The sequence below is a fragment of the Phyllostomus hastatus genome, unplaced genomic scaffold, assembly GCF_019186645.2.
Source record: "Phyllostomus hastatus isolate PE091 unplaced genomic scaffold, TTU_PhHast_1.1 phas_contig_196, whole genome shotgun sequence".
In the NCBI taxonomy this organism is placed as follows: Eukaryota; Metazoa; Chordata; class Mammalia; order Chiroptera; family Phyllostomidae; genus Phyllostomus; species Phyllostomus hastatus.
The window spans coordinates 30,452,011-30,471,186 of NW_025333709.1; the positions used below are offsets into that span (position 1 = coordinate 30,452,011).

A 19,176-nucleotide genomic window follows, 5' to 3' on the forward strand; every position below is an offset into this window, starting at 1 on the left:
CCTTGTTTATTTCTCGGAGATAAGGTGTATTAGTTATTCCAGCAAGCCTGCAGAATAAATTGGACTCAAGAAAGATGTTTAACTTTTGATGATTAGCTAATGCTCTCAGAATCAAGGCTTGACTTGAACAGAACTGTGGACCAAAAATTGAAACAAAGGGCAAGATTTGCTCAATCTGAACCTTAACCAGTATGTTAAAAGACACAGAAAACTACCATTAAAGAATGTCGCAACTGCAAGAGATCTCAGAACTCATTTAGTCCATGTTTTTATTATGTAAATAGGAAAAAACCGAGCTCAGAGTGATTAGACAGTTATGTGAGGTCATGAAAAACCACTATTGGCAGAGAGAAAGCAGGAGTGCCCATATTCCAGGCTATTCAATAGTTGTCCTTTCAACTTCTCTAAGATACTGGGTTGGCCAAAAAGTCCATTCAGTTTTTCCTTAGAATAAAAGACACATATTTCATTTTCATCAATAACTTTATTGATCTGGATATTTTGAGTATGTTGGTTATCTCCTGCATGGTAGAATGTTGATTTTTCTCCATGAGTGTGTCAACTGGAGACATTAATCAACTTCAACTGTTCTACCCAACTGTGGAGCATCATCCAGAGAGAAATCTCCTGCAGGAACCATTTGATATGTTCCATCAATCACAGCACATTCTCCAAACACTGCACAAATCTTTTTTTTTTTTTTGCATTTCAGTTGCATTTTCATTTCTCTTGAAATAATAAAACATAATATGTTGAAAGTGTTGCGTATTTCCTTCCATTTTCAATATTAAAATAGCTACACAAAAATTCACCAGTTTTCATAAGTTTTTAAAAAAAATTCACACTGATATGACAGCTGTCATGATGCAATGTAACAAAATTGTTTCCAATGAAGTTAAACACAACTATGTGTTACTAGAGCCATTTACAGAAAAAAAAAACCCAACAAATGGACTTTTTGGCCAACCCAATATTGTAAGAATTCCTAGAATCTAAATGTTCTTCAATCATAAGATTCTCATTTTGCAACATTTCATTAAATGATTGGCTCAACCATTACCTTATTGTTGAGATTTAGAGTGTTTCCAACTTAATTTTTTTTCTAAATATAATCACATTTGTAGTAATAGTGATCACAGCATTTATGAAACACAGTATATATCAAGCACTGTGCTTAGTACTTCACATGAATTAGTCTATTATAATAATTCTGTGAGGTAAGAACTATTATCCCACCGTAAAGATGATGAAACCAAGGATTTGAGGTTAAAGTGCCCACAGCAAGGAAGATTTAATCCTTAATCTGACATAATATTCTAACTTGTTTTTTTATGAATATGTAAATAGGATTGTTCAAGGTTCCAATTGCCTATTGAAATATGAAATAATTGGCTCCAAATTAAGAAATTTGTGAGGTTTTTCTCTATTCCCTTCCTCCTCCTTTATATATTTTAAAAGGAAAAGAGCATCTAATAAATATTTAATGGGATTTTTTTACTTTAGTAATTATTCTACTATGATAAAATAACATGTGTTATGTACCTTTACAGTTATTTTGTGGTCTACAGAAAATAGTAGGAATACAGGTCCCAGAAATGATCTCTTTTTAATTAGAGGACAGTAAAACCACTGTAATTAACAGAAATAGAAACAAGAAGTGGTGAAAATTCTGAATTTTACAGCACTTGGACATATGCATGTTCATATAATTTCAAGTATCTAAGGAAATGGAACTGAATTAAAATATTTAGCAAGCTGGGCACTTAGTGTTTTAATGAATAGAAAAGGAGGATTTGCAATCAGTACATCACTGGATGGTGTATAAAATACGGGCTTCCAAAGTGCTTAACGATGGTTGAAATGGTTTCATTTCTTAAGTAGTTCAAACTATCGATATGGCTTACTATGAATTTTTGAAATAGTGTCAGACCAAGTCCGAACTTTGACAAAATGTCAATTAGAGAATTCAGAATTACTAAATGGGAACTTAAAGTGTTCAATGATTCTAAAATTATACCACCAACTCTTGCCCAATCCCGAGGTATTAACTTTAATTTGTGAACATCTGGGAACTAAAATCTATTGCCTTGGGCACCCTCCCAGTGGGCCGTGAACCTTGCAAAAGGTAGAAGCATGAAGAATGGAAATTGTAGTTAAAAGCAAGTTTCATACAGGTAAGCTCCAGGTGTTATAAATGAATTTTTAAAGGCCTGAGAAGTGAAAGAATAAAAGGGCTAAACATGCTTCTTTCGTAATCGAAAACTTCTACGGAGAAAAAAACCTTTGCTTTTTCTAGACGGAAGGCCTCCAGCTGACCCCCGCCCCTCCATCTCACACTGGAGACGGTCTGGCACAGCTGCCATCTGCAGGTAGTCTGGGCGTCGTCCTCCAGCCCCCGGCGCACGCCGGAGTCTCAGTGGCAGGGGGCGCGCTCGCCTTCAGCCAGCAGCATCAGCAGGAGCAGCGGGAGGAGACAGAGCAGCAGCAGAAGCAGCAGCAGCAACATTGCACGCCCGGTGGGTGCCCGAGGCCCCAGAGGAAAGCGAGAGGGCTGCCGGGGCAGCGCAGCGACTTGGCGTTGCCACGGCGCTCCTGTGCGCGTCCCTAGCAGCCGCCCGCCCACGTCAAGGTTTGTTTAATAATCGCTTGGGTATTTATGGCCTGGGCTCACGGAGGCCGCGGGGGAGCCAGGAGACCGCGCCGGGCAGCGGATGAAGCGCGGCGGCTGTGGCCCAGGGCACCTCCCCCCGGCTTCCCGAACCCTGCCCGGTCCCACCCGAGGGGGAGGATGGAAACATCGGCCGCGCTCTGAGCCCCGCAGAAAGACAACATCCTGCCCGCCTAAACACCCCGCGGTCCTGCGGAGGCCACCGACTTGTCCCCTCCACGTCTCCATCTCCTACATCCGGGCCGAGCGGAAAAGCGAGAGATGGCGGAAAATCTAAGGAAACTGATCTCCAACGAATCTTTACGATCGATGCACGACAACCTGGAGCGCTGGCTGAGGGAGTACAATGTGAGTCAGGGTTGGAGACCACCGGGCACTCGCTCTCCCTCTAGTTCCTTGCACAGCCAGGGGTTTGTTAGGCCTGGCATCGGGGTGGCTGCTTTGCAAAGCCCAGGCGGTGGTGATTTCTAACTGGGACCCAGCGTCCTCCCGGGATCACGGGGAAGGAAGGAAGGGCACGTGTTTGCTGGACCCCTTTTCTTCCCGCGACGCAAGGCAGCGCTGGGGATGTGCAGCCTGCAGAGCGCCGGACTCGGAGTGCAGCGGTGGAGAGCGCAATCCCGTCCTTTAGTAGTAACCAAGGACGCAGGTGGCCCTAACAACGGGAAAGACCTTCGATACACCGCTGTGACGGTCAAGTCCGCCACTCTCCCTCTCATTCCTTCCGCCAGCAATCCACCCTCCTGTTGCCATCTCGAATTAGTTTTTACTACAGCCCTCCTCCTGCTTCTCCGCAAGTCTCCCACTGTGAGGATATCCAGGGGGTGTATCAGAATAGATGTTTATTAAAAATACACCCAGTATTTATTACCCAGAAGTGAGTGAGACGGTCACTTGTCAACGTTGCTGGTTTCACTGGTCCGCATGGCTTGTAGGCACGGTTTCAACACCAAGGCCTATTTCAGAAGGCCTGCTGCCCGGACGTTTGTGAGAGGCCAATAATCCGTCCTCAAACCCAAAGGGCTCTTCAAGCCTTTTCACCCTCCACCCCCACGGAGGCTCCCATTACTCTCCCCCACACAGAAGGTAGAACTCCAGTGCTGAATGTGCTTTGCATTTGGTCTGTCCGTCTTAAATAGGACAGTTCCACTCTTAATAGCAAGTAGAATGGCAAGGCAGGCAGAGCTGGGGACCTGGAAACAGAACCCCTAGGTTCTAGGTCCGGTTCAGCATAGAACTAGCTGAATGACCGGGGCCCATCTACCTAACCTCTCTGGGTCCCGGTACCTCACCTGTTAAATGGGAGAGACTGGACTAGATCATACACAAAGTTCTTTTTCAGACCTCAGTCTTTTGAGTCTACATCAGCTTTTTTCTAACATCTCACCAGGAAAAATGCAACTGGCTGCTGTCCCGAGGCCCTTGGGCTTCCGCATTCACCCTTTAACCAGAGCTCCTGGTGGATGGAAACTCAACAGCTACAGCTTTCTCCATAGCCTTCCTTCCTAGTGTTTAGTGTTTACCCCCTTTGTTGACTTTGAAAGAAACAGCACTGACTTTTCCTTCTCTGAGATTGCAGGAAATTAAAACTTACCTTATCACAAAAGCCTGGTTCCTCCCCTCCACCCCTCCACCTTTAAACTCGCCTACTTGCCACCTAGTCTCAGAAGCTCAAGAGTAACAAATCATAATACGTATATTTACCTTCCTTAAAACGACCTTTTACAAAAAATTTGTATTGCCCTGTGGCCTAAATAAACTGAATGTTAAAAAGTATATTCAGTTTGTCAGAAGACATTTAACACAAATAACTATAATGTTTGGCTGGGCCCAATTAAGTGATTGTTTTAGAAACTACCTGTAAGTGCTAAGAAGTGTCAAAGTTTACTGTTCTTTTGTTTCTCATGAACAACAGTCCCTCCCATCCCCCTGTTCTCACTGCATCCGTTTCAGCCTAGCTTCTCTCCCTCGAATCCCCCATGCCTTCCGCCCACCCCAGCACCCATATAGCAGAGACGCACTTTCAGAGGGCAGTGCCTTCCAAATTGTCCATTTCCTGGGCAGCATCATTTCTCTTCAACTCTCTGGCATCTCTGTCACATTTGACTGTTGACACTCCCGTTCTTCGGAGCCTCTAGTGATTTATTTGTCTCCTTGCCTTGCCCACTCCCCTCCAGGGGCTGTTCTTCCAGGGCCAGACTTTGGAACTCTTCCCTTTGACCTCCATTCCTGCTTCATCTCATGCATGGTTGCTGACGAATCTCACCTATATTCAGGCTCTGTCCTCATCCGGGCTCTCCTGTCTCTGATTGACCATTGGACATTTTCAGTTGTGTTGTCATCTCAAAGTCAAATCAGTCTAAACCCGACCTTAGCCTCTCCCGTGCCCCCAACCTGACCTCTTTCCTACCTTAATCGTCTTCATCATGACACATGCCACATCCTTTCACCAGCATCATCTGTTGGTACCAGCTTCTACATTCACAGGGAACCTGAGTGTTTTTGACCACTTCCGCTGCTACCACCTGTGTCCACCTTTGATCATTTTTTTCATCTGGATCATTACACAAATAATGACCCAAGGTGATGCTTCTAAAGGCCAACTTACCCCTCTGGCAAAACCCTCCAGATTTCCTGTCTTACTGGAAATCAGGGCTCATGTTTCTGCAAAGGCCATGAAGCTCCTACACAATTGTGTTCCTGTAAACTCTGTGGCCTCGTCTGCTCTCTCCTCCTTGCTCAGTCCACCCCAGCAATACTGGCTGCCTTGTTCTTTCCAGAGCAAAGCTGCCCAGTAGAACTTTCTGTGATGATAGGCATGTTCTCTAGTTATACTGTCCAATAAAGTGGTTATTGGAACAAATCATAACAACAACGATAAAACATTGAGAACTCATTTTCTTTTAGTTTTAAAAGAGATGGTGGATTATTGCATTACTCAGCCTTTAAAACTCGGATTCCACTGGATGTTCAGGGAACGGCTTGGTGTGAACACATGACTTTCGGAACTGTTTTCCCCCTTCGTGGTTATTGAGAATGTTGGTGAAAGACCATAGAGAATCCACTATAAACTGAGTCAATTATAAAGAGTTTAATAATTCACTCAACAAATGGTTGTTGAGCTTCTGTTATGTGTAAAGGTTTGGGTTAGACACTCTAAATTTCTTGCAGTGCACATTTATTAACTTACGCATTCAACAAACATGTTTTTCAGAGCTTATGATGCACCTGTCTGTGCTAGGTGCTGGGAATAGAAATGTCAAGTGCATCTTAATGATGAATTTCTAATTGAAGAAGAAAACAAAGGATAGAGGAAGAGCATGTGCAAAAAGGGAGTTGTGAAAAAGCTGGCATATGTGGGGAACCTGTGAACTGTCGCTCAGGGCAGGGAGTGGGGGTGAGATGAGGCTTAGAAGGTGGGGTGGTGCGGGGAAGAGGGTGGAAGGTCTTGGGTGGTATATTCAGGAGTTAGGACTTGACCCTGAGGGCAGTGGGGAGAAACTAAACGCACTGTGCAGGGAGGACACGTGTTTGGGTTTCATTTTGGAAAGGCTGTTCTAGCTGTTGCATAATGGGGACACTGGAAATTCTAGGGAGAACGGACAGGGCTGGGAGATACGTTAGGCAAGAGATGATATGAGTCAGCCTTGTAGACTATGCTGGCACATTTAGTAAACAAGGTCAAAGCCTCTGAGGATAGTCCTTAAGGACCAGGTAAGAGGGTGCTGCCCCCGGCGCCTCTAATGTGTGCAGCATCTGCACGGTGTCATTGGTCAGCAGTGAAAGGGTCAAATAACCACGTCATTGCTCCGTGGGGATGTTAGGAGGAGAAGAGAAATTAGCCTCCTGGCCATGTTAGCAGTACCTGGAGGAGGTCAATTCTGGGCTGACACTCTCTCCTCTCTGAGATTCTTTTATTTCCACTCAGAGTCCTGTGGACTAGGGAGTTAACTTTGGTCAGATGCTCTGAGATTTATTACTTAAAAAATGTGCTTTATGAAGTTATAGTGGCAGTTGCTAAGAATTTACTATGTCCTTGATAACCTCATCCCTAAGATAGGATTATATGTCTTAAAGAAAAATGATAGACCCCACGACATTACAGGCTGGAAATTTTTGAATATTTAATGAGTGAGTGGGGGCGGTAAGGCTGGCTGGGTAATGCTTCCTTTTGCATTACTCTCCTCTTGTGTTACAGAAATATTCACTAACAAGTGAAAACACAATATTAAATGTCAGCACATTAAAAAGGAACTCTTAAAGAGGTGTCTCCTCTGTTTGCTTTAGAATACTCTGGTGGTTGAACCAGAGGCTGTCTCTCTGCCAAGATGTGCCCGATTCTTAGTACAAAAGGTCATTGCAGTTGCTATGGTGTCTTCAAACAGACTCCCTGCCTGCCTCCGCCCCTCCCCCTTAGTCAACATACTTCTACATTCCTGAGGATTCTAGTAAATTTATGGAGAGCGTTTTTCTTCCATTTAGGACGTTAATCTCTTTGCTAGACGGACTATGCTGCAGTGATGAATAAAACCCCAAACCTTAGTGTGTCCACATACAGAGATTGATTTTTCGTCCATGCAAAGTCTGATGGCAGCTCTCTCCATCACTGGCTCGGGTTTGGGGCCTCCATCTGGGGCAGCAGCCATCTCATTATAGGACCTCGAAGGTCTGCAGAGGAAGAGAGAGAGCAAGGATCCTAACACTGCTTTTGCATCATGCACATCACTTCCACACATCTCCCCTTGGCCAGAGTTAGTTGTGTGGCTCCAGTCTCTTGCAAAGGAGCCTGAGAAATGGAGAGCACACAACATACATAGATGATTGGCACTGTCTTTCCTGCCCTGCTTACTAATGACGAAGTCATGGCTATGAGAGATATCGACAAAGGGTTAGGGCAGATTATTTATTTTTAACAGAGGGGCTATCAACTTTTGAATTTGCCTTTTCTTATTTGCATCTTGGGCAAACTCATTAATGTAAAGATAATTGTTTAATATTTAAGAAGAATAAATAATGGAAGACATCCACTGGGAATATTTACTAGGGGTCAAGACACTAAAACCCAGTGGAGAAGCCTACATAGAAGCTTTTGTTAAATTGTCGGGGCACGTATAAGTCTACTTTAGCTTATAGCTTAAAGCCAGTATTTTGGTTTTGAAACATTGCTGTGGCGGGAGTGGCAGTGTGCAAAGCCAGCCATGATGGAAAGGGCTGCTTTGAGAACAGAGGTGCTTGGAAAGCTGTGTTAGGGGAGCAGGTGGAGCCTGTTATAACCAGCATAGAAAGAGCCCTCAGAAGCGTTCAAAGCACTCTGCATGCATTATTGCCTTTAAATCTTATAAGAACCTGTGAAATGGCAGGTTTTATTTTCCACATTTTACAGATGAGGAGGCCAAACCTTAGGAGGGCAGCTGGCCTGCCCAAGGTCACTCCCCTGGAAAGGGTGGAACTTGGGTTTGAAGCTAGGTCTTCTGCTTGCCGAGTGCATTGTCTTATCTCCTGCAGAGGAAGGGAAGGTGTAAGGAAATTCCATTTACTTGCCGTGTCCATTTCCTGCCAGCCCACCCCTACCCCAGTGTATGCACCCTGGACACTGGGAAACAGAGGGGGTGGGTGTTAGGGCTTCCGTTTTCTACGTGTGAGTTTCCACGACCAGCAGCAGGGACCTGCTACAGAACGCTGCCCCTCCAGGCTCGTTTCCACTCGCTGACAATGGTCCCTTTTCCTTGTTCTTCCGCGAATTCTCTAACTGGCATTTTGAAATGGTAGTCTTGTTGTATGTAAAATAATTTGTTTGAAAAAGTATTTTTTAAACATAAAAATGTCAAATGAACCATTTAATGTAATATTCATATTTTAAAGGAATGTACTATTTAATTCTTATATATGAAGTGTATTTTGTTGTGTGAGACTAAAGTTTCTTAAAGTGGAAATAACTGTGTTTTGTGCCGAAACTGATGGATTTAAACCAAGGTTCGCAAGTTGATCACAAATATTTAGTGACAAATTGGGTTCATTTAGTGATGAAAAATTTTCTCTCTCCTTCTCGGGCTGTGGAGGGGATTCAAGGTTAGGAATAGAACCACAGGTAGGAGAGAACCCCTGGTAGGGAGGCTCTCTACCACAAGAGACCAGGCTCTCGTGGCGGGAAATGTTAATAAGGTCAAAGCTGCTCAGGGGGAAGTGAAAGGCATGGGAGGAGGGGAGGCCGTGCTGGGGCACACGGGCTGTGTGCGTGGCAAAGCAGGATAGTGACTGGAGGGGCGAGAGTCGCGGGAGGGAGGTGAGGCTGGATGAGCTGTGTGGAGCCATTTTCGGAAGGACCTTGGAAATGGGGCAACTTTTAGGCACAGGTCTTCTGTTGGGGTCAGAGAGTGGAGACACTGAAGCGATGGGGACAGAGCTCCTGTCCCATTGCTCTCCTTCCCCGTACTATGAAACTTCTTCAAAGCATAACCCGTCCTTCTGTCCTCATTGCCTTCGCTTCTTCAACTGCTTTGTTCCTCCGCCCTGGAAGGGGGAGGTAAATCCTCCCACTTCGTTCTGCTAGCACGGCTTTCATAGCAGTCACCAGAAGCCACCTGGTAGTCAGTCAAATCCAATCTCTTTTTTCCTACCCCTGTTCTCCTTGATTTCTCTATAGCAATAGACACATCTTACCAAATCTTATGTATGCCTTTAGCTGCTTCCCAGAAGCTGGTGACTCTCAAGTGTATCTCCGGCATGGGCCTTTCTCCAGGGCTCCTGCCCCACCTGTCTTCCAGACAGCTGCCTGTGGAAATTGCACATCCTCCAGCCCAACACAAAGCACATGGGACCAGCGATCCCCTCCCCTTTCTCTGTGGCTGTCTCTCCTCGTGGCCTCTGGTTGGGCAATGGCATCACAATCTCTGCCTGTGGCCCCAGTTAGAAACCTGGGCCCTTCCCTCTCTGTCCTTATGAAATGAGTTCATCATCCCCTGAGGGCTCTACCTCTTAAATATTTGTCAAACACCTCCCACTTTCCCCTTCCAATGCAGTTGCTCTTATTCAAGTTCCCATCAGTTCTTAAGTGTGTGGGAAACCCAGATTCCTGGTGTGTCTAGGGCGGATTGCAGGTGAACTTGGTTGCAAAAATAGCTTCATGCTGTCCAGAGAATTCTGCCCCTAACAGGACTCACAGTATTTTTACAGTCATTGTGGTTACGAAAGCAGGTGAGCAGCTCATCTCTGGGGGTTTTCTTTTTGTTACTAGTGCCGGTGGTTGCATTCCTGGATATTCTACTCCTTTCTGTTACTTCTGGCTTTCCTATCCGTGCAAAGCCACTAGATAGTCTGAAGGCTACTTGTTTAAATTCCACGCCTATGACGTGGCATGTGCCCACTGAGTTCTCTGCCTTCCTCTGTGCCCACCTCCCAGCCAACGTTGATACAACTGTTTGAGGGATTGTTTCTGTGCCCCTCATTGCCCAGACCAGTGATTCTCAACATGGGGCAAAGCACTGTCCCCTAGGGCAGAGTTTTTAAAACTCACCCCCAGAAATCAATGCATTTTACTTCACGACATGGCACACATACGTTTATGCATATGTAGCTGAAGCAAAGATTTCAGAAATCTTATTTTAGTAATTGTGATATACTCTGTTTTCTCTTAGTTTTTCTTAGGTAGGAGGACTGGTTGAGACTTTCTCCATTGCTTTCACTTCCCACTAATGCTGTGTTCTCAGTGTTGTTTGCCCAGAACAATCATCTAGAGAGCTTATAAAAAATTTCAATGTCCAAGCCCCACTCAGGAGCAATTAGAATTTCTTGGAGCAGGAGCCCACAAAGCTCCTTGGTGAAGGCTTTGCTGAATCTTGTGGCTTCTGACCACTTCCTCCTTTGAGCCTCACTACCAAAATCTGGTCCAACCTTTTTTATAGCAAGTAGTGTCTGGTTTTGCATTTATTGACATGTTTATCTTAGACTACGGATTTCTTGAGGGCAAGAGAATATTTCCTTCATCCCTGAGTCCCCAGCATCAAGCACACAGTAGCCCCATCCCTAAAGACTTGTTTTGCGCATAAATGGGCGAGCAAAGTAGAGAAGAAACCATCTCCTTCTTTGCCTTCCTGATTCTTCTTTGTCTTCCTTCCTGGATGTCCTTGGTCCTTACTACTCTTGTTTTGTTTTTCATTCACTGGCCATTCTTCCTTAGCCCATTCCTGAATTAGCAAAATTGCCCTCAGCCCTCTCCCCACTCTGTACTCTCCCTGGCGATCTCATCTGTGCCTGTGGCCTCCACTGCCCACCGGCTGATGGCTTCCAACACTGTGCCTCTAACCCCGCCTCTCTTCCTCCATCCAGACTGATTTTCCAACTGTTTGGGTAAAGCATTATCGTTGAGACCTTGGCTCCAGTGTCAGGGGCTGCAAGAATGGGTTTAGGTTCCAGCTCAAACACTGTCTCTTTTGAATTTAAGATCCATGTTGTCCTCATTAATGAATTTGGGATGATGGATGGTATTCAGTTTGTAGGGTTGTTTTGAGGATTCAGTGAAACAGTGTGTCTAAACCTCTTAGCACAGTGCCTGGTTGCTGTAGAGTTGGTGCCCAGTAATTGCTAGGCAGTATGACTGGACGTCTTCATCCGAAGGTCCCGCTGTTCCCCTAAACTGTTCCCTAAGCAGCAGCATCCCTCTTATACCTCTTACCTGTTTCCAAACCTCCTGACTTCCTCCTCGGGAATGCTCACATCAGTGGGACCTTGGTAGACACAGATGTGATATGGGGCTGGGAAAGACCTTCAGGGGACCCTGGCATCTCCACAGCCCTCGGTGTCTCTCAGCCAGATGGTTAAATCTGCCTGCCTTTTTGCCAGGCTCTCTAGTGCAAACTCCATCGGGCCTGCTCCTGCCAGACTGAACTTTGTAAGATGCAAAGCAAATCTGGCCATGTCGTGCCCCTGTCAAACCCGCGTGGCCCAGGGGCTGTGTGACAAATGCAGTCTTTCATTATCTGGTCCCTGGACCCTGTCTTCCACTTTGCCCTATAATACACCTTGTTGTTTCTTGCCTTGGTACCTGCTGTTGCTCCTCCCAAAATACCCTAACTTCTTGCCCCTCACCTGTCACGACTGTGATATTTGTCCCCTCAGTAGCTCGCTATCCACCTAGAACCCCTAATAAACTCTCAGGTAACTATTTAATCCCTGTATGTTTCCCATTCTCCATCCTGCTTCCCCAGCTGGCGAGCTCCTTGACACCAGGCAACATTTATTATTATTATTTTTTAAAAATGTGACTCTGTGTCCTGAGCTGCCAGCCCAAGTCCTTACATATAGTAGGAACTCAGTGATCTGTGAATGAAGAAAATAGAGAGTCTGTGCTTTGGAACGAGGAGACAGTATAATCAGTTCATACCTTTATTTACCCTGCATGAGTATGTGTTCGGTAACGTGACTCTACTGAACCATGAGTTTCTTGTGCAGTGCTCTGTGTTAGAGGCTGCAGCGTGTTGTGACATGTCTTGGGAACAGGAACTGTCTGACAGTGTGTTCTCTTCTGTTATTCAAGTTGTGCACTCAGACATTTGACAAACATTCCTTTGGGCACTTTGTACCGGGCACTGAGCAAGGAAGGCATAGGAGCGTATAGTAATCATAGCACAAAGATCCTTCTAATTATTATGTATCTCCTCAAATCTGCACCTAGGTTAGCTCGTGAGATCAACCTCCTCCTAAGTAGAGCAAACAGAGACTCATATGAGAAATTTCTTTTCTAAGGGAATGCAGCTAATAAGTGAAGAACCAGATTGAACCATGGTCTGCCTTATTTCTAAACAGATCGCCCCTTTAAATACTGAATGCCACCTCGTAGGTACAAATTATTGAATTTGTCTGAGGTGCTGAATATGAATTATTCTGATTTAATTCTCCTAACACTCTGCAAGGCATTCTCTACCCTCATTTCTGGAGAGGAGATGGGCTCAGAGAGGTAACCTGTGTGGCATCACACAGAACTTGTGAAAAGTGGTGGAGCGGAGACACTCCTTCAGGTCTGCTGGACTCCCATGCCCATTCTGTGTCCACTTAGCACGTGGCATGGTCTAACCAGGGGGCAGAAGGCTGCAAGGGGAACTGAAGATCAGTGTTGTGAATGCAGGAGCAACACAGCAAGGGCGAGGAGCTGCTGGGTCAGCAAGACAGGAATGGGGGTAGCTGTTTAAGCTGTGTGCTCCAAAGTATGTTAAGTCACTCACTTATTTATTCACTCATCCATCAACTATTTTTGGGCACCTCAATGAGCTGTGTGTACTAGTGGCAATTGATACAGAGAAAGGCAAAATCATCGAAAAAAACAAACCAAACCACGTAGTCTTAGGAGAAAGGGATAGGGGATAAGACAGAGAAACAAATGGCCCACAGAAATAAGTGCTATAAAGAGCTTGTCACCAGGTACAATTTACCGAGCATGGAAGGTAAACCAGTAGCCTCCCCTGGGTTATGATGAGTCCGTTCCATCCAGCTTCTTGCCAGGCCTGCAATGCTTCCTGGGATCTGTCGTGCCAACCCCTCCAACTTCCGACTTTGGTTCTCAAGGTTGTCAGATTCCTTTCTGCCAAAGGGCTTTTGCCCCTGCTCTTCCCACAGCCCGACACGCTCCTTCTCTAGCCTCTGCACTCAGGATGGCTCAGTGACTCCTCCTCGAAGAGGCCTTCTCTGCCGCCCTCCCCACTCACTCTTTGTCATGTCATCTGGTCCTCCCTCTACTCCCAGCACCAATCACCACCCGAAAGTCAGTACAGTTTAGTGGTTAAGAGCATGGGGTCTGGAACTAGCCAACTTGGGTTCTGATCTCAGTTCTGACATTTTATTAGCTAAGTAACCTTGGGCAAGTTATTTAACCTCTATGCATCTCAGTTTTCTCATCTGAAGACGGGGACAGTAATAATGGTACTCCTATCTTAGAGTGTACTATTGTGGGGATTAATGGAGTTTGTATATATAAGGCATGAATAGTGCCTGGCACTTAGGAGGTATGTAATAAACCCAAACGAGTGAATCATCTTATATTCACTCATCCATCCAGTACGAATTGTGTTTGCATATATGGAGACTCCAGAATGCAGGGCTAGAAATACAATAGTGAGTGACTAGGGCAGGCATTGCGTCTGTCCACGGGGAGCTCACTGCCTGTTGGAAGCACTTCTCTTGTTGACACAGGTGTGCGTTTTTGTTGTAAACTTTTCCTTAGAGGTCATCTAAACTCTTCCTATTCATTCTAGTTTCTATCCTCCTTGTGACCCACTTCCAGTCTTGGGGTTCATAGTGCTCACTGCACTTATCATGGCTTCAGATGACACAGCAGTCTGTGCATTTCTATACCCACATGATTTGTCGATTGCTTACGGTTGGGTCCCTTCCTTTAGCATTAGACTCATTTAGAGGTTTAGCTAATGAGGAAACAGTAAAAGCTCACCAAGGAGATGACAAAACCAGGAAAATAAAAGAACTACTACTTCTTGGTTTCTTCATGTTCTGCTCTTACTGCTTAGAGTGTCCCACAGCCACTCAAACGACCCCTTTCCCAGAGTCTGCCTAGTTTTTTCTCACTTAGATTTCACCTCCTCTTGGCAGGAGGTCTTCCTTGACTTTACAAGACCATGGGCTCTTGAGTAGACCCCTGCTCACTGCTCTGGGAAGACCTGCAGCTCCACCGCAGGGTAACTGTCTACTCCACTGTCTCCCCGACGTGGCTGCGTGTGCCGCATGGCCTGGGCCATCTTTTTGTGTCTCATTCTCCATTGTGTCCTCAACCCAGCAGCACGTTTTCCCTGTTAACAAGTAGCATTCTTTATATAAGTATCAAACTTAGGTAGAGGACAAGAACCAATAAAGCAGGTAAATTAGGAAGCAATGATTTTTACTATATTACAAAGGGTCTATTCACTTTACAAAATAACTTTTTTTTCAGGATTCCACTGAATAGGGAGTCAGGGCTATTGCTATTAAAATGACCCCCGCCCCCAACCACAGTGGCTTGATGCCCACAAATAAACTTTCTCAATTATGTAACCTTCATTGTAAGTGTTCAATGAGCTGCCTCCCAAACCCTGCAGCTCCACCATCTCTATGCCGTTGGGGTCTTCTGCCATTGGCTGGCTGATGGGAAAAGAAAGAAAAGAGAGTCCCACAAGAGGATTTCTTCCGGGCCACCCCCAAAGTGGCACACATCACTTCCCATCCCATGGACCCGAGCTCCGTCACATGGCCCTACAAACTGCTAGGGAAGCTGGAGAGACATTCCAGCTGTGTGTCCAGGAGGAAAGGGCGAATGCACAGCAGCATCTGCCCTGGGAGCCCACAGAGGGTGTAAAGCGAGGCCCTTGTCTGACTGCAGTGGGAGTGAAGAGCTGAACTGATGTCAACTGTTTTGGCTTTGCAGACAAACTCGTGTGATCAAAACCTAAGTCTTTGCCTTGAATTCATCGAACAAGTTGCCAGGGTACAGGGACAACTCTTTGGAATCCTCACTATAACAGCTCAAGAAGGTGAGACTACCCTGTGCCCGCCCCCGCCAACCCCTTTTTAAAATCTTTTCTTCGTGGTCTCTGACTGAGTCGGGGTGGTAGGACCACACTCGCTGACCTGGCTTGTGGGTTGTTTTAGGAGGACATTATGATGGTGTGCAAGTAATCAAATCGCGCCTTCTGCCGTGGCTGGAGGCCTCCTTCACTGCTGCTTCCATGGGAAAACCTGTTGACAGCAAGGTCCCCTCTCTGCAGGTATGGATGCCAAAGGTTCCCCTTGACTTTCAGCACCTTGATCAGGCTCCGGGAACTCAAACATAGGTTTTGACCTAGAGAGGGTCTCAACTCTACTTTGGGAAATTGGGACACAGGTATAAAAGGTGAGTTTCTGTTTACAGTAGTATGGGGTATATTGGATTGAGTTTTTTCTTCAGACAGACCTGGATTCACATATCAGGTTTGCTTACTTTCTAGTGGTGTGACCAGGCCAGTCAATGAGCCCCAGCTTCCCCAGCTGTGAAAAGGGCTTGGGGATGATCTCTGTGTGGTGCACTGCTCGGCCCACACCAGGCATTCAATAGTAACTTTTAAAAGACAAAAATAGTCACGCAGACAGTTGGGGTACCACGGGGGCTCAGAAGAGAAAGAGATTATTAGATAAAAAAGCTCAGTATTCTGAAAGAGTGAAATGAAATTAGTTGGAAAATTCAAGATAAGAAGAAAACTCCATTCTGGTCGACTGATAAAGGGTATCCTAATTGGTGGCTGGTCTGGGTGGCTTCCATGGACAGGGTCAGTGTTGTAATAGCTGAAGATCAGACTGGAGAACATATACCTTGCTTAAGGCATTGGCATTATTATTATTTTTGTTTTTTGTTTAATATTTTGTTAACTTTATTTGATAATTATTTTATTTTATTTTAATTTTTTAAAAAATTTTAATCAATGTTCAAATTGTATCTGGGTAAGCAAAACATTAGTGACCTTGATTTTAAATGTCTACATGGATCTCCATAAATGGAGATCCCCCATAAATGTCTTTCTAAGTGGAGGCGTGCTGAGCAGGTTATTCTAAGTAATGGGGCCTCAGGAGGTGATGGCTGAAGGGTTTCTGTTAGGGGTCACTGGACAGAATTCTTGTCCCTGTTCTATGGTCCTGGGTAGATTGTCTAACCTGTCATGTCTTAGTGTCTTTGTGTGCTAAATGGGGGGCAATGGTTTCACTGCCTAATGGGGTCATTGGGAGAATTAAATGTGATAAACATGAGAGGTAACTTACATGTTGTAAGTTTTCTGTAAACATCAGTTGTCTTTAAGCAATATTTTCCCCTGGGGATTTTCATATGCCTCTTAGGTTTTTACCTACTATGCATGTTATTCTGAATATAGAGATATAGGATGATATTTAAATGTCTTTTTTTTAACTTGAGGTATAATTTACCTACAGTGACACCCATAGGTTGATGAATTTTGACAAATGCATGTTATATCCACATAACTCACAATCCTACTAAGATATAAAACATTTCCCCCACTCCGGGGCATTCCTGTGCCACTCCTCAGGCCTGTCCCCGCACCCCAGGGCAGCCGCCCTTCTGATTTTTCCATTCCAGGCCACTTTTGTCTGCCCTAGGACTTCCTGCAAATGGACCCACATGTTATGTACTCTTTATTTTGTGCTTGGCTTCCTTTGCGCAGCATCATACCTGTGTAGCCTGGCCACGTCGTTTCACGTGTTCAGACTATTTTTTGACGCACGTATCTTCCCAGGACACGTTTGATAAGGAAAGACAGAAGGAGTCTGGTGCTCGGGATCGGGACTTGCAGCAGTTAGACTCGGAGCTGAGCGAGACTCGCAGCCAACTCAACCAGGTTCAAGACGAGTAAGAGGAATGCAAGTTATCTTTTTCCAAAAAGAGTTGTTTGTTCTTCACTTTAATTTTTAAGTTTGAAAGGACAAGCATGTACAATTGTTTGCTAATAATAAATACGTGTGTGTGTGTGTGTGTGTGTGTGTGTGTGTGTAGTGGGTGTCTGTGAATCTGGGGCCAGGGTTTCCTCAGTGTGTTATGGTCCCTACAGCCCAGGTTCTCTTGGCTCCATTCCTGGAGCTCCTTCCTTTCCATAGGCCCCTTATTAGCCCATGTTTATAAACAGAAGAAGATTGTTACACGAAAAATCTACTTTTTAGGGAGAAGAATAAGAAAAGATACAGAGGGAACGGGTTAAGGAGGGCAAACAGAAAAACTAGGAGAGGAAGCAAGATGAAGCAGACTGCGTTTGTTTGTCAGGTGCACTCATCTGGGGGGTGAGACTGAGTGATCAGACTCTTTACATGATGAACAATTCAAGAGTCTGGAATAACCATTAGTTATAAAAATGTATTTAAAAAAAGTTAAGCAGTGCCAGGCAGCAACAGATATCAGATTGATGCTGTGTGCAAAACCAGGGTAGCAAGCTGGAGGAATCCCTGCAAAGAGAATGGCTGACTTTGGGTTGTACTTGAGGAAGGGATTCATACATGCATGAAATGGCATTTGACGTGCCTGACAAAACGCCATCCATTAGTAAGGAGTTTCCTCCTCCCACGGCATCGATCCACTGTTGACCTGTGCGGGGCAGCAAGGAATTCTTTTTTCAGTAGTTTGGGCTTCTGATGGGATAGGGCGTGGCCTTCTGCCTTGTTCTCTGACGAGATTTCTTCCTAAGGCAAACATCTCTATTGATTTCGTTTTGCCTGATTAGAAAATACAGATTTTTTTTCTCAAATTGCATACAACATAAGAGGATAGAAGTGCAAGTCACCCGTTATCTCATTGCTGTTAATATTTGGGTGTATTTGACTCCAGACCTTTCTCTTTGTGTGTGTGCTGCGTGCCCCTCCACACACCCCCGTTCACTATTCTAATTGGAACCTTCACCCACGAGCAGTTCTATAGCTGCAACAGTCAAAGTTGGCAAATGTAAGGTATAAAAAGCATAATTCCTCTGAATTTCTGCAACCTAGTTTAGCCAACATCAGCTGATTTTGGAGTGGGAGGAAAATCCTTAGGTTTGCTCCTTTTTTTCTGGTTTGTTGTAGTTCCTTTTGTGTAAATACTCAGTTAATTGCAAGTCCAGACTTTCCTCAGGGGCCCTGTGTACCCTCTCCAGGGGTCTCGTTGCCCTCTTCCTTCCTCAGACTGACATCTAGGGGCAGGGGGGTGCTTGCCTGTCCTCCTGGTGCTCAGGGAGAGAGGCTTTGGTCTTGTACTGCCTGCTGGGTTCTTGCACAAAACAGTTCCATCGGGGCACTAAAGCCTTGTGCTGATGGGTGCCGTGCTGTGGCTTGTGTGGTTAGGTCTCTGGGGCATTGACTGGCCGCTGCTGCTGCTGACTAGGTGCCTCCATTTGCCTCTTGCTGCTTTGAGATTGTGCTGGTTCTCTCCTTTGCCTGCCCCAATAGGAGCCAGGAATTTCTCCCTCCCTCTCTTGTCACCATAGTTCTGTATAGTGTGGTTGTGTGTGGAGTTGGTGTCTGTGAATCTGGGGCCAGCGTTTCCCCAGTGTGTTATGATCCCTACGGCCCAGGTTCTCTTGGGATACTTAGATATAAGGAGCACCTCAGACTAAGAAACTATAACTGCATGCATTTTTTAAACTTTTAATTTGCAAGTAATATGAAATACAGAAAATTTGCAGTAAGAGTACTAAGAACACCCACATACCCTTCCATATGGCTTTGCCCTGTTTGCTCGATCATCTGTGTGTGTGTTCTCTTTATCTATACATCCTGGTCCCCTACCGTCCGTCTGAAAGTTGCATACAGGAAAGTCCTTGTTGCTTTTCTCCGAATTTCCTAGGTTTTTTGTGTTTTGTTTTGTTTTATGAACCCACTTGTGGTTCATATTCTATTTTTATTTAAGGCCTCACACGTTCTGTGGTAGCCAGCTCCCCGCTCCCTCTCCTACTCTGCCTACTTGTCTCTGAGGCCGGGGTGTTACCTGCTGTGGAACGAGTGACCCACCCAAGGAGGTGCCC

At 45.3% G+C, this 19,176-nt stretch overlaps 1 protein-coding gene across 2 annotated transcripts in view; it reads left to right on the forward strand.

Moving 5' to 3' along the window:
* The first annotated feature begins 2,490 nt into the window (after positions 1–2,490).
* SPATA18 (spermatogenesis associated 18) overlaps positions 2,491–19,176 on the forward strand; it is a 36,798-nt gene continuing 20,112 nt past the window's right edge. For both annotated transcript variants that reach the window (XR_006785142.1, XM_045833910.1), the window contains exons 1-4: positions 2,491–3,016; positions 15,072–15,177; positions 15,296–15,411; positions 16,927–17,039. Coding sequence is in view for 1 of the 2 variants with exons in the window: in XM_045833910.1 (XP_045689866.1) it covers positions 2,930–3,016; positions 15,072–15,177; positions 15,296–15,411; positions 16,927–17,039 (422 nt within the window). In the remaining variant the exon portion in view is untranslated. The remainder of the gene's footprint in view (positions 3,017–15,071; positions 15,178–15,295; positions 15,412–16,926; positions 17,040–19,176) is intronic.